This window comes from Balaenoptera ricei, chromosome 2 (genome assembly GCF_028023285.1).
Source record: "Balaenoptera ricei isolate mBalRic1 chromosome 2, mBalRic1.hap2, whole genome shotgun sequence".
Lineage (NCBI taxonomy): Eukaryota > Metazoa > Chordata > Mammalia > Artiodactyla > Balaenopteridae > Balaenoptera > Balaenoptera ricei.
In genome coordinates, this window is record NC_082640.1 from 15,615,011 (window position 1) to 15,638,162 (window position 23,152).

The window sequence follows — 23,152 nt, forward strand, 5'->3', positions numbered from 1 at the left end:
GTTTCTATTCAACATTGTAGTGGAGGTTTTAGTAAGGGCAATTAGGCAGGCAAAGGAAATAAAAGTCATCCAGATTGGAGAGGAAGAAGTAAAACTATCTCTATTTGTAGATGACATAACCTTATGTATAGAAAATCCTGACGAATTCACTAAAAAGAATTAGAACTAATAAATAACAAGACAAACAAGTGAACTGAAAGAAACAATTAGAATAAACAAGTTCAGTTAAGTTTGCAGGATACGTTATCAATATACGAACATCAATTTTATTTATATTGACTTGCAATGAACAATCCAAGAATGAAATTTTAAAAATCTTTTTATGATAGTGTCAGAGAGAATTAAATACTTAGGAATGAATTTAATAAAAGAAATATAAATCTTATACTCTGAAAATTACAAAGCAATAGTAAAATAAATTAAAGAAGATGTAATAATTGGAAAAGTTCCTTGTTCATGGATCAGAATACTTAATATTTTATGATGGCAATACTTCCCAAACTTATCTACAGATGCAACACAAACCTCATAAAAATTGCAGCTGACTTCTTTATAGAAATTAACAAGCTGACTCCAAAATTCATATGGAATTTCAAGTCACCCAGAATAGCCAAAATAATTTTGAAACAGAATACCAAAGTTAGAAGATGCATACTTCCCTATTTCAGAAGCTACTGCAAAGTTTGAGTAACCAACACAGTGTGGTATTGGACCAAGGATAGACATATAGATCAGTAGAATAGAATTCAGAGTTCAGATATAAACCTATGGTTTATAGGTTTATAAACCTATATATGGTCAACTACTTTTCAACAAGGGTGCCAGCACCATTCAATGGGAAAACAATCACCTTTTCAATAAAAATGGCTAAGACAACTGGATATCCATTTGCAAAAGAATGAATTTGGTCCCCTTCCTCACACCATATACAATAATTTACACAAAATGGATTAGTCTAAATGTAAAAGCTAAAACCATAAAAGTCTTAGAAGAAAACATAGAGATAATGTTAATGACCTTGGTTTTGGCAGTGGATTCTCAGATATGACTGCTCCAAAAGCAGGTGCAACAAGACAAAAAATAAATAAATTGAACTTCTTGAAAATTAAAACTTTTGTGCTTCTAAGGGCACCATCTAGAAAGTGAAAAGACACCCGCCAAGATGGCAGAAGATATTTGTAAATCATGCTGATATTGTTGACCATGAAGGTGGAGCAAGAATACGGAGAACTTCTGGCACCTTTGTTCCCATTCTAAGCATGAGGTAATGATAACCAACTGCTATATGTGTTTGAAGTCTGTGGGAAAAGGTTAGGAGAGCAGCAACAAAACCCAAAACAAGCCAAGTCCTGATTAGAATAACAACCCCACACAATAGAAGCATGACAAAAGAAGAGGTATGCTCATTTTCAGGCATAAATACTATTTACTTTAGTCTCTGCTATTCTACATATGATATCCAGCATTCAATGCAAAATTATCAGACAAAAAAGCAAGAAAAGCCAATCCATAATCGAGGTAATCAGAAGATCCAGTTTCAAAATGACAGAGATGTTAATCTGATAAGAGAATTTAAAATAACTATAATTAGTATAAATCTTGCTGAAAAAGTTGATAACATGTATGAACAGATGCAAGATTCAGCAGGCTGAAAGAAACTATTTTAAATCTCAAATGAGAATACTAAAAATAAAACATACAATGTCAGAGATGGAGAATTCCTTTAATGGTATCATCAGCAGACCAAACACAGCTGAGAAAATAACTAAATTTGCAGGTACATCAATAGAAATTATCCAAAGAGAAACTCAGAGATAAAAACTGGGGGAAAAAAATAACTCAAAACAGAACAGAGCACCCAAGAACTTCAGGACAATATCAAATGGTCTAACATACATGAAATTTGAATCTCGAAAGAAGAGAGAAAGAATGAGATAGAATAAGAGAATGAAGAGATAATGGCCAGGAAATTTTTCAAAATTTATGAAAAAAAGCCACAGATCCATGAATCCCAAAGAACCTCTAAAAGGATAAATTCCCCAAAACACACCTACACACATTAGAGTCAAACAGCTAAAACTCAATGATAAAAAGAAAAATATGGAAAGCAAACAGAAAAAACAAACAAAAAAATACATTACATAAAGAGGAACAAAGATAATAATGTCACCGCTCTTTTCATTAGAAACTATACAGCCTAGAAGAATATGGAATGGCATCTTCTTCACTCTTCTTCAAAGTAATGATAGAAAAATCTCTCAACACAGACTTTGATACTCAGCAAAAATATCTTTTAAAAAGTGAATGCAAAATAGAGACTTTTTTCAGGGAATCAAAAGCTGAGAGAACTTATGGCCATCAGGCCTGTGTTAAAAGGAATGTTATAGAAAGTTATTTAGACAGAGAAGTATGATGTCGGATGGAAATTGAGACCTACCTAGAGAAATAGTGGAGTGGAAAGGGTAAAAATAATGGTAACTTACAGTAGTTTTTTTCATAATTTTAGTTGCTTTAAAAGATAATGCAGAAGAATTAACAGTGCATTGTGTAGTTTTGACATATATAGATGTAAAAATTATGACAAAAATAGCATATAGGATTAAGAGGGAGGGAATGGAAGAATACTATTGTAGGGTTCTTACACTATACATGAAATTATATTTCAAGGTTGACGTACATTCTAAACTCTACAGCAATCACTTAAAAATAATATAATAATTTACCTATGTAATACAGGAAATCTCTTGAATAAAAAGTGCTATACTTTAAAAAAATCTTGTTAATTAATGAAGACTGATGCCCTCTTATAAAGCATTTGCTATAAATTGAAAGAACAAATATATTTTAAGTGTTTAATCCTAAAGTCAGTAAACTTTATCTTTTTTCTCTTTACAAATACAAATATAAAATAACTGGGATTAATATAGTAAAGACAAGGACAAGGTAGACAATATTTTGTTCTATATATACTTTCAGCACTATGGAACACAGTAGTGGAAGTTTAAAAGTATTTTATTCTAAGCAACAAGCAATAAGATGAAATGTTCCACTTTCTATTCCTTACCATGGTAGGAAAAATAATAAACTTGCATTATAAAATCACCTTCCAGCGTATCATGTTTCAAAATATACCAGACAGTGTGAAGAGCCCAAGACAATAAGAGGAATTTTAAATGTAGAGCTTTTATTGGAAATAACATTGTTTATTTGTTCCTAATACGTTTTACTTCATTTTCATTTATGCTGATATTTTGGATCCAAAAGCATAGGGAAAATAGAATATTTGTATTTTGAGTTGCCATAAAACACATTTCCATTCCAACAAAACAAAACAAAAACACTTGAGCTTTTAATCCTAATATAAACCTTCCTATTTTTTCAACTTCCAAATTATAGTTATTGCTGTAATATGATTGATAGAAACACATCAAGCACTGGCCGTTTTCTTGCATTAATTGAACTACATTCATTCTAATCTTTGGGTTGCTAATGGTTTATGCTCTGCATCAGAATGAGCAGTCACTGGGCTAGTTTTCTGAAATTCCCATCCCCCTTTCTTTCTTTTCAGTTCTGCTTTTAGATGCTGCAGTAGATCAAAGCTTTTCAAAAGCAGCAACATGCTCATTGTCTTTCGAGTCATGGTATGATAGAGAGTGACGAAGAGGAACAAGAGTGTTTGGAACAGCTACAATAGTATCCATTATGCATCAATCATAGAAGGACGAGCTGGATTGTGCGGAATTGATATGTGCCTATTGTCGAAGCTTTTTCTGTAACATCAGCTAGAAATAATCATTCCGAGGCAGGCTTTCCTGGGAAAGATATCCTCTCTCTTTTGGACGTGTATTTTCAGTATGGTAGGCGGTGCTGCGGTTAATGTAAGGCACATCAAATGAGTAATCCAGTTTCAAAGAATTGGTTTTAATTGCGGTGGCAATGCTAAATGACCAAGCATTGGAATGTATAATACCAAGCATGGAACTGGCACTCCTTTGAATTAGAAATTGTCTATTTTCATATTTCTATCTGGCAAGCACCTTAAGTATGGAGAAATGCAAATGCTTCAGGGAGCTGCAAATGGGGATCTGCCAAATAGGTATCCATTAAGAGCAAAATGTCTAGCATTCTTGAGAGTCTTGAAATTCGTTTTCAGAAATCTCTAGATCATGAAAATCCTACCTGGCACAGGCCTAATTTGTCTTGTCTTTATACTTAGGGCACTGGATACTTCACACCATTTTCTCCTGCTAACATTTATAATTTTAATTGATAATGTTCAATATTTTATTCTACTTAATTTTACAATATAATATCTCTGATTATGCTGTACTTCATCGAATGTGCTTCAAAAAGTGAAATTCCAAAGTCTTTTTCAATAAAAATTTCCCAGGGGATTCGTTTTGTAGAAAGATGTAAAAATTTATTAAAAACTAGGGGGATTTTTATAGTTTTATAGGCACTACAAAAAACCCATAAATTTTCTGATAGGCACATTATTAAAAATGTAAGTCAACCGATTTTAAGTTTATAGCTTCTCTGTAAGTTCCCTAATGTTTTTTACACGGAGGGGAAGATCTGCCTCCAGTCTGTTGCAGCGGATTTTCTTGAGGAACAGAGCCCCCTGAACCCAAGAACTGTGCAGACAGAGAGGAGGTCACCTAAGAATTTGACCACTAGAAGCACTCCCTGTCTTGGCTCAGCTGGGCAGGTGTGGAGAGGTGACTTCTTTCCATGATGGCCATGGTAAAGCTGTCTTAGATTTGGATAAAGTAGAGAAGGTAGCAAAAGAAAGGATTAAGGCCTCAATCTTATGATTTGACACAAACCAGAGTGATATGATCTCTCTCTCTCTCTCTGTATATACACACACACATCTATATACACCCATCTGTATTTGTATCTATAGCTATCTACATCTATCTCTATCTCTATCTCTACATTGTTCTTAAGAGCCTAACTTGCATCAATAGTTTGTTTGCTCCATCATTGCAAATCTATTGAATTGCATGTTGTCTGGACTGAGGACGGTTCCTTTCTCTCCATACAATGTAACACCTATGTACAGACACAGGATAGAATTATTCATGGGCCTGAGTATGCTACTTACCTACCTGGACAGAATTAATCTCATTTAAATGAATACATTTCCTACTTAGTACACTGGGAAATCATTACTAAATTGTGGACACACTTAAATAAATTATTATCATCCTTGATACTAACGTCATTATAATGTCAAGTTCTATCATAAGTCTGCTTTAATTTAGCACTAAATACCCTCCACTTCTTGAAAATTGTTGCCATGTGAAGATTAATAATGAATATTGAGACCTTTATTTTATTTATCTTGTTTCCAAGTTTAATACAATTCAGTACTTAAAATGTTTACATCTGAAATAAAAGTAAGGCCGTGTAAATTGATTTCTGAGTAATAATATATTTCCTAATCTTCACCACGAAATGTTTATTAGGAAAGTCAGAGTTAAGTGGAATTGTGTTCATTGGGAACAAATACAATTTGGCAAAGTTAAGAGGACTTGTGTTCTACTATATCAAATCTATGAAAAATTTGGCAAATAAATATTTTTTGTGATTCTTCATGACTTAAAGAATTTCAAAAATTTCACTCAGTGTTAATTAACCTTCTATGAGTTTTCATTTTTAAAAGTTTCTAAAACTGAAGTTTCTAAAAGTTAACCATCCTGCTCTTGCAGTCTGTTCTCATATCACAGAATGCTTTCTGAAAATCTATAAAAATAATATTTTTATATTACTTTAATGATATTTTTATTAAAACAACTTTTCATTGATATGATTAATCCCTAATAATGGACAATATACAGACTGTATCTGTAAAAAGGAATGAAGGAATTACTAGAAAGCTGAAGGGATAGATTTTGTAATCCATTCTTGGTCTACAATCACAGGTCACTGTCTAAATGAAGATCTGAACTTTACATTCTTATTCTATTATTTTCTCAGCCAATTCTTAATATGTTTCCCACACCTATGATCTATGAAAAATGTAACAAAAAACCATTGCAGGTCCCATGTAACAGCACTGTTATGGACTGAAAGTTTGTATTCTCCAAAATTCACATGTCAAAACACTAACCATAATGTGATGGTATTTGGAGATAAGGCTTTGCGAAAGTAATTAGGTTAAGATGAGGTCATGAGGGTGGGGCCTCATGATAGGATTAATGCCTGGAAAAGAAAAGGCACAAGGAGAGTTTATTTCTCCTTGTCTCTGCCCTAACACAAGGAAGAGGTTGTGTGAGCACACAGATAGAAGGCAGCTGCCTATAATCCAAGGGAAGAGACCTCAGAATGAAACCTACATTGCTGGCACCTTGATCTTGGACTTCCCAGACTCTAGAACTGTAAGAAATAAATTTTTGTTGTTTAAGCCACCCAGTCTAAAATATTTTTTGTTACAGCAGCTCAAGCTGACGAAGGCAAGCCCCAATTTATGCTTCAGTTGGTTTTCTTTGGTTGTTAACAACAGAAACTTACCCTGACTAACTTAAGCAAGACAAAGGTATATTGCTTAATAGACTAATTCCCATCAGAAAAAAATCAATTAGCCTGCCTGAGAGTTGGTTAAATTTAATCCAGGACTTTGGTATCAATTTTTATAACTAACATGAGTCAAAATTATATTTTTCTTTGCTATTTGCTATTTGTGATCTCTTGAATCAATTTTTATAATTGGCATTTCCCTAGAAAATTATTAATTTTATCCAGGTTTTCAAATTCATTAATATTCACTAATACAAATTACTTTATAAAAATTATATTTTTTACACTTTTATTAAAATATAATTGACATAAGACATTGTATTAAAGTGTATTACATAATGATTTGCTGTATGTGTGTACTGTGAAATGCTAACCACAATAAGTTTAGTTAGCATCTGTCACCACACATAGTTACAGTTTTTTTTCTTGTGATGAGAACTTTTAAGATCTACTCCCTTAGCACGTTTCAAATATGCAATACAGTGTTATTAACTATACTCACCATACTGTACATTATATCCTCAGAACTTACTTATAACTGGAAGTTTGTGCCTTTTGACCACTTTTACCTATTTCCCCTACCTCCCACTCCAGCCTCTGGCAACCATCAAACTGTTCTCTGTATCTATAAGTTCACTTTTGTTTTGTTTTATTTTGTTTTTAGATTCCACATGTAAGTGAGATCATACAGTATTTGTCTTTCTCTGGCTGACTTATTTCACCTAGGTCACAAACAACCAGAGGAGAAAAAAAAAAAAAGAAGATATACAATGGCCAGTAAGCACATAAAAAGATGCCCAACATTATTAGTTATTAAGGAAATCCAAATCAAAACCATAAGATACCTCTTCATAAAAACTAGGGTAGCTATAAAAAATATATGGACAATAACAAATCTTCGTGAAAATGTGGAGATACTGGGACCCTAAACATTGCTGGTAGAAGTGTAAAATGATGTAGCAATTATAGAAAACTGTTTGGCTGTACCTGAAAAAGTAAACATAGAGTTAATTTATGATCCACAATTTCACTCTTTGGTATATACAAAAGAGAGCTGAAATCATATGTTCACATAAAAACTTGTACATGAATGTTCATAGCAGTTCTACTCAGAAAAGCCAAAAAGTGGAAACAATCCTGATGTCCATCAATTGATGAATGGATAAAAAAATGTGGTATATCCATTCAATGGAATATAAATCAAAAATGAAAAGTAATGAAGTACTTACACATGCTGCATGATGGATAATCTTGAAAACATTATTCTACGTGAAAGAAGTCAGACATAAAAAAGTCACATATTGTATGATTCCATTTCTATTAAGTATCCAGGTCAAATCTGCAGAGACTGAAAGTAGATAAGTGATTGCCAGGGGATTTGAGGAGCCGGGAATTGGGAATGACTGCTAAAAAGCATACAATTTCTTTTGTGGGGGGTGATAGAAATATTCTGGAATTAGTGAGCGATGATGAATGCATAGTAGTTGAATATACTAAAGACCTTTGAATTTTACGATTTAAAATAGTAAATTTTATGGTATATGAATTATATCTCAAAAACATTTAAAAATGCATAGTTCATGAATTATCACAAAGATCATACTTGTGTAACAGCACCTAAGTCAAAAAGAGTAGGGCATTGCCAATATTGCATATCTCCTTTCATGTTTTACCTTCTGGACTTTCACACCTAAATACTGTTCCTAATATATATGATATTTTTGCATCTACCCTATTTTACTCAACATTATGCTCGTGTGATTCACCACTGTTGTTGCAAGTACCTGTAGTTTGTTCACTTTCATTGTTATATATTTTTCTAGCTTATTAATATGCTACACTTTATTTAATATATGTATATACAATGGACAGATATTTGGAATTTTCCCTATTACAAATAATGCAAGAATCATCATTTCTTAATGCACATACGTATGCAATTTTGTTGATTGCACATTTTATTGGATGCATATATTTATTGGATTCACATATGTATGCAATTCCTGAAGAGGGTGAATTGCTGGGTTATGGGGTATGCATATGCTCAGCCTTAGTAGATAATTACAAACAAATTTACACCATCCCCAGCAAGTATGAAGGGTTCAGTTGCTTCATTTCCTTGTCATTGTATACTTTGTATAGGCAGCATCCTTGGTATTTGCTCACTGTCTTAGTTAACTCAGGCTGTCATAACGAAATACCATAGACTGGGTGGCTTAAACAATAAACATTTATTTCTCACATTTCTGAAAGCTGGGAAGTCCAAGATCAAGGTGCCAGCAAGGCAGGTTTCATTCTGAGGCCTCTTCTCTTAGCTTGTAGGCACCCACCATTTTACTTCGTGCTCACATGATCTCTTCTTTGTATGCTTATGGGAGGAGAGAGAGCGGGCAAGCTCTCAGGTTTCTTGTCTTATAAAGTCACTAATCCCATCATGAGGGCCCCCCACTCATGACCTCATACTAAATTGCGGGAGAGGGGCACAGATATTCAGTCCGCAACAGCAACATTTGGTATTGTCAGTCTTAAAACTTCAGCCATTCTATCTTGCATATAGCAATCTATATTAGCCTAACATCTAGTGTTACCTAGTGGCACATTTAGTTTGGATTTGCCTGATGACTTATAAGGTTAAGGATTTATTCATATGTTTATAGACTCATTTTCTTTTGTAGACTTCCTATTCAAGTGGCTTGTCAATTTTTCTTTTTCTTTTTTTTTTGATTTATAATGTTTTAAAACATATTAGACATATAAGTTCTTTTTTTGGGCTTATGGGCTGCAAATAACTTCTCACACCTTGTGTTTCATTCTTCACTGTCTCAATTTTGTTGAGCAGAAGTTTCTAAATATAATGTCATCCAATTTATTGATTGTTAATTATGGTTAATTTTTTGGTTGTTTAAGAAGTCCTTCCCTTCTTGGAGATAATAATCACATTTTTCTATATATTATATTCTAGGTCAGTCTGGGAGGTTAATTGTTGTGCCTTTTACCTTTACATATACAGTAAAATCCACCTAGAGACGATTTTCATGTAAAGTTTATAGTGGGAGTCAGATTGCCCTTATTTTTCTAAATTGAAACAGAAGTTCGAGCCTATCATTGAAAATGTCCTCCTTTTTGCACTGTTCCACAATGCCACATGGGTAAGTCAGGTACCCATATATATAGTATTTGTTTCTGGGATCTCTATTCTGTGTCATTGGTCGATTTGGTTATCTTTATGCCAACACCACAATGCACTAATTATTCTAACTCTGTATATGATATACAGTAAAGAACTCCTCAGACCATATTCTTTCAGAGTTTCCTGGCTAAATTTGGCCCACTGTGTTTCCATATAAATTTGAGTCAGCTTCTCAGGTCTTAACCATCTGACAGGAATTTGATGGGGATTTTATTGACTTTACAGATTAATTTGGAAAAATCAAATATTGTATCTATTTATAGGCCTATTTTAGTATCTCTCAATATTTTAGGCCATATATGTCTTTTGTAAGATTTATTATTCCAATGTATTTAAAATTTATTATAATAGTTTCATTTAAAATAATTTGTTTTCTGTTTGTTCAAGATATATATTCAATTGAAAATTATATATTATTCTTGTATCTAACAAACTTGTTATACTATCTCTAATGACAATATATTTTTTCCTTTCCAATACTTATATATATATTTTTTTCTTTTTTCATGTCTTATTTTCTCACTAGGATCACCAGTAAACAGTTCAAATATTTTAAAAGAAGCAGTAATAGTGGCCATTCTTGGCTCATTCCTAATACCAAATTGAAATCAACATCCCACCATTAAGTATAGTTGTGAGTATTTTTGTAGCCGCTTTTTATCACATTAGGAAAATTCTCTTTTTAGTCTTCTAAGATATTTTTTATTATGAACAGATGTTGTAGTGACCAAATGCTTTTTATGCATATATTAAAATGATCATGTGCTTTTTTTCTCATTCTGTTAATGATTGATTTTTAAAGTTAAACTTAGATTCATGGAATAAATATGAAAACAGTAATATATTATATTCATAACAAAAAATATATATTTAGTACTTCACATCTGTTTTTATGAGTAACACTGACCTAAAATTTTCCTTTATTGTGATGTCTTTGTCAGAGTTTGTATCGAAATTTTGCTGTCCTCATAAAATGTGTTAGAAAGCATTATCTCTTTTCCTGTTCTCTTGAAGTGTTTATATGTCTGGCATTATTTATTTTTTTGAAGTATTATAATATTTGCTAGTGAATCTTATGAACCGAGAGTTTCTGAAGGAAGATTAAGTATGGATCAGTTACCTTAACTGGTATAGGATTACTTAGGTCTTCTATTTCTTAAGTTTGTTTTAGAAATTTGTAATTTTCCAGGAATTTGTTTATTTCCTCTAGAGCTTGATATTTTTATATTTTTGGTTGTAAAGTTCTTTTGTCTTTTTTTTTTTTTTTTTTTACAATAGTGTCATTACCCTCTTATTTCTAGTATCTGTAATGATTTTATCATTTCCATTTCTGACACTGGCTATTTGTACATTATCTTTTTTCTTTGATTTGTTTCCTAAGGGCTTTTTCATTTTATGCTTTATTTCCCCAAAGTTTCATCAGGGGGTTATTACTCTTCTTAAAGAAACAACACAATTTTATTGATCCACTTCGTTTTATATATGTTTTCTATTTTATTAATTTCTTACCTTAGATATTTGAAGAAACTGGGGTGCTAACAATGTAGAGAAGAGTTATGAGATCAGCATCGAGGGGAGGATAGAAGTCCCAGATGGGATGAATCCACATTATATAGAGTGTTTGTTACTTACCTCTCCTCTCACTGTCTCACTGCCTTGTCTCACTTCTTTCACTGTAAATATTTCTTTACAGATATTTGTTGAACAAATTAATGACAATATAGTTATCCTACAGTGACTAGTTTTTTTCTTTAGCCATTAGTTTATGGTTAGTGATAGACTAATTGTCTGTTATTAAAAATAAAAAATAAAAAGCTAGATAGAGAAACAAGGTTTCTTATTCCTGATCTCTTATGCTGACATTTCTTTTATTGGCCCCAAATTATATACTGACTGCAGATAATTATGCTAATTTCCTCAGCTGATTTCTTAGTACCACAACTCTGGGAAAATATTATAAAACTCTGAGGAAGTTGTCTTGAAAGGGGCAAGAACCACGCCTAAATAAATAAACATTTAAAAAATTAGAATAAAAAGCTCTTTATTATTGCTTCCACATTCTAGAGAAGAGAATGTGTTCTTTACTCTCTCAGAATGTTTAATGACATGTATCAGTGTGAATTTTTAAGTGGATCTTTAAGTATCATAGTCATTCATTCATTCTTTTATTTATTTGCATGCATACTTTGATTCATAGTTAATGAGTTCTTTAATTCAAGATATTTCATGTAACCAGTTTCACTGAAATTTCACAAAGTGGGTGCTTGTAGAAAGTGGTGTCTTTTCACCTCTAATTATTTAAAGAGCAAGGTCTTGAATTTGATGATTACTTATTTTAGACATTAACCCTTGAACTGGTTTTCTAGATACAACAGCAAAGAAATCCCAAGCGTTCTGCAAGTTGATACAAAGAAAAGCAGAATAACTACTTTTAAGACTCACAAAGCTGTCATTGTTCAGACAGTGAAATATATACTTGAAATCTTATTTTTTAAAAGGCTTTTTGGAAAAAAATTCAGAGTCCTTTTATGGATGTTCCCTGGTTTTTATTTTTAAGAATAAAGTTTAAGACTACTTATTGCGAAAGACATTGCCATGAATATAGTAGTTGGTTTACCTAAAGTACATGCCCTTAGATGCAAAATACAAGGCGGTTATTATTTAAAGGAGTCATGAATCTTCAGTTCTTGGTGTGATAAATGTGAAAAATGACAGTCATGAAGATGAAAAGGGAAAAGCAAATTTTTACACAATTCTTTCAAAATGCCATCTAAATGTAGAAAAAAGTAGGCAAAGATGATATGGGTATAACAGAATGATATGTTATATTTATATGCCAAGAAAGCACTATTAAAATATGCTTCTTTATCGCATATGTTTGCTAGTTTGCTTACAGCTAAACATGCTTTGTCTTATTTATAACATTACTATGCTAAAATTTGGATGATTCTAGTTAAAATATACATACTGGGAAATATTTTTAGTGCTTATTAGATTTATAGAGATTACTGCTGTGCTATTTACAGGAAAATATTTCAATATTGTTCTAAGCCAGTGCTCTCGGAGAGAACTTTATGTGATGATGGAAATGTTCTCTGTGTTGTGAAATACAGTGGCCACAAGCCACATGGGGCTACTGAGCACTTGGAATGTGGCTAGTACAACTAAAGAAATGCATTTTAAAATTTTATTTAATTTTAGCTAATTTAAATTTCATATTAAATATCCACATGTGGGTAACATAATATACAGCACATTATTTCCATGTATGTGAGTTAAAACACATAAACTACTTTGAACAGTATTTGGCAGACAATTAGTACTTATTAGCTTGTTATTAATGTTGCTATTGTTATTAATATGCTTAAAGTATATTTTGGGAAAGAGCAGGTTGGTCACGTGAATCCAGTTAACGATAAGATATTGTCTTAAGTATTTGTGCACTCAAAGTCCTAAGAATCTGTCAGCACTACTCATTAGTATCTGTTCTCCTTACATCCACCAGCTTAAAAAAAAAATTGTTTTCAATAGATTCTCTGTCCATTGTGAATTCTGAGATGTTTTTATGACTTAAAGCTGAGTTATATAATTTGTGGACTCTGTATACTTCCTGTTGTCCCTTCCTCTATTTTTCTTCTTCCTTTGCCTATTTTAAAAATCACAATGGTGCAAATCTGGACTTATATCAAAAAGTTTTCAGAGGAAGAAATATGCAAATAAAAATAAATTTTTTTCTAAATCTTACATTAAATTATGAAAACAACATAAGCATCTACCTCTTCTACTTATTGGAAAAGCAAAATCAATTTTATTCTTTTAGTATCATAGAATTGCCATATTTGATTTAAATATTTTAGAGCACATTTAACTTGCTCCCGAAGAAAATTTTGAACACTTTTAAGAGTATCTTAATTTTTAGGCTCTGTAGATTTTCTGTCATTAGTCTCAATCAGGAGCTACATATGTTATGAATTCCCTCAATATTCCTATAAAACAAGTCAATTTAAGTTGGATAATCATTTTTATTATCTCTTTTGCACTTTCTCTACATTTTTCATGCAGTAGCTTTGAGGTCTTTACTAAAACCATACCTGAATTTTAATTCACTGCTTCTTTAAGAGGTTAGGCAAAGATCCTGATTATATTTGTTTTGTTTTTAACAAATTTATTGGAGTATAATTGCTTTACAGTGTTGTGTTAGTTTCTGTTGTATAACAAACAAAATGAATCAGCTATATGTATACATATATCCCCATATCTCCTCCCTCTTGCATCTCCCTCCCACCCTCCCTATCCCACCCCTTCCCACTAGCTATCTATTTTACATTTGGTAGTATATATACGTCAGTGCTACTCTCTCACTTCGTCCCAGCTTACCCTTCCCCCTCCCTGTGTCCTCAAGTCCATTCTCTACGTCTGAGTCTTTATTCCTGTCCTGCCCTTAGGTTCATCAGAACATTTTTTTTTTTTAGATTCCATATAGATGTGTTAGCACGCAGTATTTGTTTTTCTCTTTCTGACTTACTTCACTCTGTATGACAGACTCCAGGTCCATGCACCTCAGTACATACAACTCAATTTCGTTCCTTTTTATGGCTGAGTAATATTCCATTGTATATATGTGCCACATCTTCTTTATCCATTCATCTGTTGATGGACACTTAGGTTGCTTCCGTGTCCTGGCTATTATAAATAGAGCATTGTGGTACATGACTCTTTTTGAATTATGGTTTTCTCAGGGTATATGCCCAGTAGTGGAATTGCTGGGTCATATGGTAGTTCTATTTTTAGTTTTTTAAGGAACTTCCATACTGTTCTCCATAGTGGCTGTATCAATTTACATTCCCACCAACAGTGCAAGAGGGCTCCCTTTTCTCCACACCCTCTCCAGCATTTATTGTTTGTAGATTTTTTGATGATGGCCATTCTGACCCGTGTGAGGTGATACCTCATTGTGGTTTTGCTTTGCATTTCTCTAATGATTAGTGATGTTGAGCATCCTTTCATGTGCCTGTTGGCCATCTGTATATCTTCTTCGGAAAAATGTCTATTCAGATCTTCTGCCCATTGTTTAATCGGGTTTTTTTTTTTTTTTTTTGATATTGAGTGGTATGAGCTGTTTATATATCTTGGATATGGATATTAACCCCTTATTGGTCATGTCATTTGCAAATATTTTTTCCCGTTCAGTAAGTTGTCTTTTCATTGTGTGAATGGTTTCCTTTGCTGTGCAAAAGTTAAGTTTAATTACGACCCATTTGTTTACTTTTGCTTTTTGTTCCTTTTGCCTTAGGAGACAGATCCAAAAAATCTTGCTACAATTTACGTAGAGTGCTCTGCCTACATTTTCTTCTAGAAGTTTTATGGTTTCAGGTCTTACATTTATTTCTTTAATCCATTTTGAGTTTATTTTTGTCGATGGTGTGAGAAAATGTTCTAACTCCATTCTTTTACATGTAGCTGTCCAGTTTTCCCAGAACCACTTACTGAAGAGAATGTCTTTTCTTCATTGTATATTTTTGCTTCCTTTGTTGTTGATTAATTGACCAGAAGTGTGTGGGTTTATTTCTGGGCTATTAGGTTCAGAACAACAAAGCTTCTTAACATATATTTTAGCAATATTTTTTATATCTATGTAAGGATAGATGTTAAATGATTATTTGAATGAAAGGAAGTTTAGGATGATAATTTATCACATTTTTTCCAAAATGCAGAAATAAATTTTACTCATGGTTATGTTGTTAGGATTACTATGATTTGTCCACCCACTCCTGCTAGTTAGTTTGTATACTAAGTCAGTTCAACTTTGTTTCTAAGGTCAATGGCATATAAATAAGCATTTTAAAACTTCTTTATATTCAGGATCTGAAACAATTTGATTCATCCTTTAAAAAAATAACCATAATAAAATGAAAGGAAAACAAGAAACTTACGTGGAACATTTTATTAAAATATTCACATATATAATGAAGATAAGGTTCTGATTCAGATTCCATGAAAACATTCAATATATTCCATAAGAAAATTTATTTGTAAATGTAATAATTAGAGTAGTATTCTGAATCCCTCCTATTTTTACTACTGCATGAGTTTCTATCAGATTTCATGGACTGGAATACAAGATCATACTTGATCTTTTTTTTGTTTGTTGGTTGGTTGGTTGGTTTTTCTTTTTCTTGCCATACCATGCAGCACGTGGGATCTTGGTTCCCCAACCAGGGATCAAACCTGCGCCCCCTGCAATGGAAGCGCAGAGTCTTAACCACTGGACCACCAGGGAAGTCCCAAGCATACTTGATCTTGATGGTACTATTTGAGATGATTAGATACAGTCTCCAGGCTTCCTGATGTTGTGTCATATAACGGATTTGAGAAGGAGTATATAGAACTCTAAAGAAAAACACATTGAAAAAAGTTACGATTTTAGGCGTTAAAATAAGAGACTTCTTTCCAGATCATGCAGATTGAGGTGAATTTTTAATGGATTTTCACTGCAGTAATAACTAGAGCATCGCCAGCTCCTACTTCAGTACCTCCAGTCCACACTGCCTGAACCACTGACACAGGCCTAGTCTTGGTGTATGCCCAGCGTCCTCTGGTGGCATAGGAGCCACTGCCTCATCCTCACCTCTGGTGGGATGGGGGAATGTAGTGGCCAGGATCTTGACTGCTTCTTTCTATGGTGCTGGTTTCTCTAAGTCTGCTGTTTTGATTATAGTTAGGTTAAACAAAACAAAACAAAAAATTTTTAAAAAACAACAACCAACAGCTTTCAGCTCAGAGAATTATATTTTGCAGTGTATATTAGAAAATCTAAAACATGGAAAGTTGTATAGGACAAACAACCTCATTTCTTCAACAAATAAACTGCAAGGGGGAAATAAGAGAGAGAAAATGAAACCTAGAGATTAAAAGAGACTTAAGAGACATGTCTACCAATTTGGATGCATATACCTTATATGGATCATGATTTTAAAAATATAGCAACAATAACAAAGTATAAAACCCCCTACTTACTTATGAGACAATTGGGGTAGGTGGAACACTGATTGAATATTTGATTGTGTCAAGGAATTATTATTAAATGTTTAAGCGTGTTACTGTGGTTACATATTTTTTATGTTCTTATCCTGGTACAACTGAAGTCTGTACAGGTAAAATTAAATGATATCTGGAATTTGCTTAAAAACACTCTGGTTGACACCAAGAGTGAACCATAATGTAAACTATGGACTCTGGGTGATAATGACATATCAGTGTAGGTTCATCAATTGTAAGAAATCTACCCCTCTGGTGGTGGATGTTGATAATGGGGGAGGCTATGCATGGGTGGGGGCAGGGAGTATATGGAAAGTTTTAGGTTCTGCCCTGAACCTAAAACTGCTCTAAAGAAAATTTAGTCTATTTTAAAAAATATCACCACCATTCTGGTGGGTGAAGGGAATAGATGGCAGTAGAGGTGAAACAAGAATGACCACAGGTTGATAATTGTTGACGTTGGCTGATGGGTATGTGGTTTTCATTATACTATTCTCTCAATTTCTATATCAGAATATGAGAATTTTCTCTAAGAATGTTCAGAAGAGTATTTTCGGGGAAGTCTATTTTTCTGTTACAATGTCAGGGAAGGTGCACTTAGTTTAATTAATACAAAGTCATTTGTTTCTGAAACAATAGAAATCAAAATAGCAACAAAAGTCTAGAGCTATGACAGGATTTCTTCCTTAGCCATTCTTAATGGAAAGAAAAAAACATGAAAGAGGAATGATAAATATAAAAATGTCAAATTTAAAACACATTTTAATTCCTTACATCATTTGTAAATTTCAGATACTAAAAGTTAAACTAAGCTAAAGATTAAAAAGATTAAGTTTTCTTTTCTTTAGTAAAAATGAAAATAGGTTTATATTACACCTTCCTACTTTGTCAAGAAGATGTATTACATTTTGTTTCTTAAATATTCATTTATTTATTTGCTTATTATCCATTAAGTAGGGCTACATTTTCATTTTTAGTCTATGACTTGACTGACTTGGCAAATCATCCAAATTAATTCTCTCTGTGTTCTGGGAAATATCTTACTTCTTCCTTTCATTCCTAACAAAACAATACTAAAAGTGTATATGACATCATTATTGAAGATGCAATGTGCTTAATTTCTCCTTTCCTCTTTTTAAGTTATCAGGTAACAGAAATAAAAAAGTCAAGGGTTGTGTTAGACTTCAACCACATCACTCAAAATACTAGAAACCACCTGATCTGAAACCTTTGCTACTCGGTTTCAGCAACAGTAACAACTGTTTTATGGAGGATTTTCATTAAAAGAATAATAGGAGAAAATGAAAGCTGGCTTTCTACCTGTTCACTTTCACAAGAGAATGAATTTGATACAATATTTCTAAAATCAGATGTAAGGAAGCTTTCATACAGAAGAAGTGATGTGTTATGCCTAATCCTGTTTTATACCCAGATGGATGCTCATATTACCTATTTAAGAAAGGGATGAGAGAGATTTTATTATACTTGCCATTTTCTCTCTAGCCTACTTCATATTGCACTGATAAGGAGTAGCCCTAAAAAAGGCCAAGAAAGATGTAACACACTTCACTTTCTCCTTTCTCTTTCTAAGTTATCAGGTAACGACCCTCACAGCCCACACCTGAATTTCAATTTCAAAGAGAGCACAGAACGCTATTTTCCCTTTTGTGTTTGGGAATAAAATATGAAGAACAGTCAATGAAGAGTTACTGTGAGTAGATGACTAATACTTTGTGGGTTAAACTGATATTTTCCAGATTTGTCAGCTCTATTTGGGTATGAACAGTGACCACAAAGCCATTTAACAGTGAACTGATTCTACAAGCAGATTGAAACCATCCTGAAATGGAAAATTCTCATTGCATATTTAGAGAGACTGAAACTCCTTCCCATCCCACCTCTTTAGTGGAGAAATAACTCCACTAAAACACATCTTTTAACCATGATATGGGAACATGTCCAGACAACACTGTGTGTGTGTGTGTGTGTGTGTGTGTGTGTGTGTGTGTGTGTGCGCATGTGCAGGCTTGTTTCCCCGTTCTGAAACAATACAGTTCATTACCACTTACCTCTGTTTTCTCTGGGTTGCTCCAGTTCCCATAAATTGGATTAACAAGTGCACAGTTAACACTTCTTTTCGTTTTCCTTAAAGCACCCAGGGCCACAAAAAGAAAAGTAAGTATTAAAATGCACCACAGGACATTTTCAGGCTATTATCTGATAGAAATCTTTGGGAGACACATTATCTAGCCAGTGTACTTATTTTTATGAAGGTATTTCCATAAGTAAAGACTTTTTTGCAGGATGCCAAGGCAAACACATTCTTGAAAGTAAATGTAATTTGACCTCTGAATATTTAAATCCAAAAAAACCCAAGCACATAAAAAAAAGTTGTTCTTAAAATTGATTGCTTAAATATTATTCAAGTAATACCAAGGTATACAAGATTAGAAAGAACAATGTTATATAAAGTTGAATTGGTTATAAGGAAAGGCCACCTTGAAGTCCCATCGACTCCAAAAGTTGCCAAACCCACCACATCCTGAGGACTATTTTCCATGACAGTGTCTGTCATAGAGATTTGTATGTAGTGCATGTCATAGTATTTAACATTTTAAACAGCAAATTTAAATATGAGCATTTTGAAGAGATCTTTATGTTAGTATTTCCTTTCATGGATCATAGAGGCATGTCCTTGGTAATCTCACATACTGGTCTAGATCTGCATAATTTACTCTGATTAACTGAGCTCCTAAATGATCATTTCCTTTTTATACTTCAGTTACTTAAGAGTCAATAGACTTATCAGAAGACAACTAGCCCTGGTATAGCTGGTCACAACTGATGAAGAAAAAATGCTCATCACAGGAAAGAAATAAATATAACCAGATAACTAAATACATCCTATTGAAGATATAAGGAAAATCCCAAATATGCACACACACATACACATGCATGCATACACACACACACACGTACACATACACATAGTGGAGAATGGAAGACCGATTCCAGGATGATTGCCAGTGTCTTGAGGAGGCAACCAGGAAGAAAAAATATATAATGCATGACTATTTTTGACCAATCAGAGTATAATGACAATAAATGTTTGTCAGTAATGTACCCTTAAATCCTAAAAGAAAAGATAATAAAGAGGAAGTCTTACTGATTTACTCTTTGAAAAGAAATTGTCAGAGGTATGACCTCTTATTTCATCTACCAAACCGCATGGTCCTCTTCTAAAAAATAACAGTGTTCATGAGCCCAATAGCATAATCAGGGTAATTGTGTTTGGCTGACAATACATTCTCCCTGTGGATTCAGTGTCTTCTAAGCTTCCTGACCTCCGCTGTTTCTATGTATTTGGCTTAAATATTCAGTAGTTTAACCAGTTCACCTTCATTGCATCTACATTTTGGTTATTGATGAAGAGGGCCATAGCAGCCATTTTTTGTGAGTTATTTTGTGAAAAAAAAAAATCATAGATATACTCTTAAATGGTGAGGCAACAAGTTAATTCCTTAACCACTAATTGAAAACTTATGAGTTGCTCTAATTAAATTGAATGAGTGGTGCTTGATTCTTTGCCTTTTCTCTCTCCAAGATTAGTCAATGTTACGTTCTCAGAGTAGTAAGCTCAATAATTGGCATAGTTAGAGCAAGAGCCTAGACAGTGCTGCTCTCAAAACTGAGACTGGGTGGGACATGAAGTGGTGTTTTGAAATATGTCAAAATGTGAAAGCAAAGGCTGGTACAGGAGAAACAACATGCAGAGAGGGAGGATTAGAACAAAATGGAAATTAGGAACTAGGTAAAGACGGGACAGCCACAAACACCGACAGCTCAGAAAAATTATTCTTGGCTGAAATCAGGCATGAAGTCGGGAAACAGGAGGAAACCCAAACCATAAGACTAGACAGGACAGATGGTCCAAAGACTGGGCAGGCAACCAGGAACTGGAGGGACAGGCTCGGCTGTCAGGTGGATAGAATTGAGGCACATGCAACACAAAAGATTTCGAGATGAGGTGATTATTTTTGGCTTTGAACTGCTGAGACCCCAGATGACCTAAACCAATATTGGCAGGCAGAAGCCAAGTAAATTGATCAATTTTCCAACCCTATTGATTCAGCTATTGAAGCTACTTTTCTTCTGAAGGATTTTAAGTCTTAAATAATTTTCTATTAAAATTAAGTGGCCAGCCTTTGGGGATTGGGTGACTATAAAGAAAGAAGGGTGATACATAAGTGTCAGGATACGGAGTTGTAATAAAACAAGAAAGGGTCACAGTAGGAGTAGTGGAAGGTGAGCAAATTTGTTTACTTCAAATTATGTTTATTAGTAATCTCAAACTTTTATTTTTCCTAGATCAAGTGTATGTCTCCCAACATTGGATATCCCTGAATTGTTGGGCTTAATTCTTAATGTCTTTCCTATTTAAAAGGTAAAATATTACCCACTGCCCATAGATACTTCCATTAAGAAAAATTTTAAATGTCAGCTCCATATATTTACCATTTCAAGTTCTATGATATAATTTTCCACCTTCATCAATTATATAAATTCAAACATAAACAATTTTACTTAAAATGATGGATCCTGATATGAGGAAAACAAAATGTTTGACTATGAAGTTTTCTACCACTTCTAACACTGTATGCTGCAATGATAGTCTGCATTAGGATAAAAAATGCTTGTTTAACTTACTGTATCTGTCATTAGGCAGACAGCTCTTTAAGAGCTGAGGTCTCAAAGAATGGAGCGACCTCTAGGAACCAGCAAGGCATTGACTTAGAAGCTTAGAGTAGAGGAAAGGAAGCTGCATGCATCACATGAGTTTTCCTCCCCTAACTTGTGATGAATTCACTTAAATCATTATTAAGCTCTGGCTACATCCAATATGTGCAGGCACTGTATAAGGTGGCATTGTGAGGGGGCTAAACAGAGAAAATGTTTCTGATGCAAGTTTCCAATTTAAATTTAGTGAGCATATGAACACCTCTAAAGGAATTGACTTCATGGCTTATTAACTAACAAAATTGTTTTAGTGTTGATTAAAAACATGAAAGTATTTAAAATAGATACCTGAAATCACTGTAGATGGGCAATGAAGAAAAACAAAAAATAAAACGAAACTTATCTATGTTGCATCCAGTAAACATGACTTTCACACACCATACACTTCACCCATTTAAAGAATATAATTCAAGTTTTTTAATAAAATTAATTTTATTAATTTAAAAAACTGTAAAATATATATAACAAAATTTGCCATTTTACCCACTTTTTAAAAGTGTACAATTCAGTGGCATTCACTGCATTCACAGTGTTGTGCAACCATTACCATTACCTATTTCTAAAACATTTTCATCAGTAGAAAAGGAAATTCTATAGCCATTAAACAATAAAAACTGTTCTCCTCTTCTTCCAGCCCCTGGTAACCTCTAACTTACTTTATGCCTCTATGAATTTACCTAGTCTAGGTACTTCATATGAGTGGAATCATACAATATTTATCCTTTTGTCTGACTTATTTCACTTAGCATAATGTTTTCAAGGTTAATCCATACTGTAGCATGTATAAGAACTGCAATAATTTTTATGGCTGAATAGTATTCCATTGTATGCATATGCTACATTTTGTTTATTCATTCAACTGATGATAGACACTTGAGATGTTTCCACCTTTTGACTATTGTGAATAATGCTGCTTTGAACATTGGCGTATAAGTATCTGGGCCCCATTTCAACTCCTTTGGGTATATAACTAGGAGTGGAATTGCTGGGTCATATGGTAATTCTATTTTAAGTTATGAGGAGGCACCGAACTGTCTTCCATAGCAGTTGTACCATTTTACATTTCCACAAATAATGTATGCAGGTTTCTATTTCTCCACATCCTCACGAACACTTGTTATTTTCTATTTTATTATTACTATTATTGCCGTCCCAAAAGGTATGAAGTGGTATCTAATTATAGATTTGATTCACATTTCCCTAATGACTAATGATGTTGAGCATCTTTTCATATGGTTATTGGCCATTTGTATATCTTCTTTGAAGAAATGTCTATTCAAGTATGCTTATTTTTTTTAATTGGGTTGTCTGTCGATTTGTTGAGTTGTAGGAGTTTTTATATATTCTGTGTATTAAACTCTTATCATATATATGATTTCAAATATTCCCATTCTGTAGGCTGTCTTTTCACTTTCTTAAGACGCTTTGATGCATGAAAGTTTTTGATGAAGTCCAATTTATTTTTTTCTTTTGTTTCTTATACTTTTGGTGTCATATATAACAATGCATTGCCAAATCCCAGGTTATGAAGATTTACTCCTATGATTTCTTCTAAATGTTTTATGGTTTTAGCTCTTATATTGAAGTCTTTGATCTGTTTTGAGT

At 33.2% G+C, this 23,152-nt stretch overlaps 1 protein-coding gene across 1 annotated transcript in view; it reads right to left on the reverse strand.

The window, feature by feature from the left end:
- Positions 1–15,694: 15,694 nt before the first annotated feature.
- Positions 15,695–23,152, reverse strand: part of MALRD1 (MAM and LDL receptor class A domain containing 1) — a 600,449-nt gene continuing 592,991 nt past the window's right edge. The window contains exons 39-40 of the mRNA XM_059909182.1: positions 18,820–18,895; positions 15,695–16,102 (exon numbers count right to left, since the gene is read on the reverse strand). Of these exons, the coding sequence (XP_059765165.1) occupies positions 16,022–16,102; positions 18,820–18,895 (157 nt within the window). The 3' untranslated portion in view covers positions 15,695–16,021. The remainder of the gene's footprint in view (positions 16,103–18,819; positions 18,896–23,152) is intronic.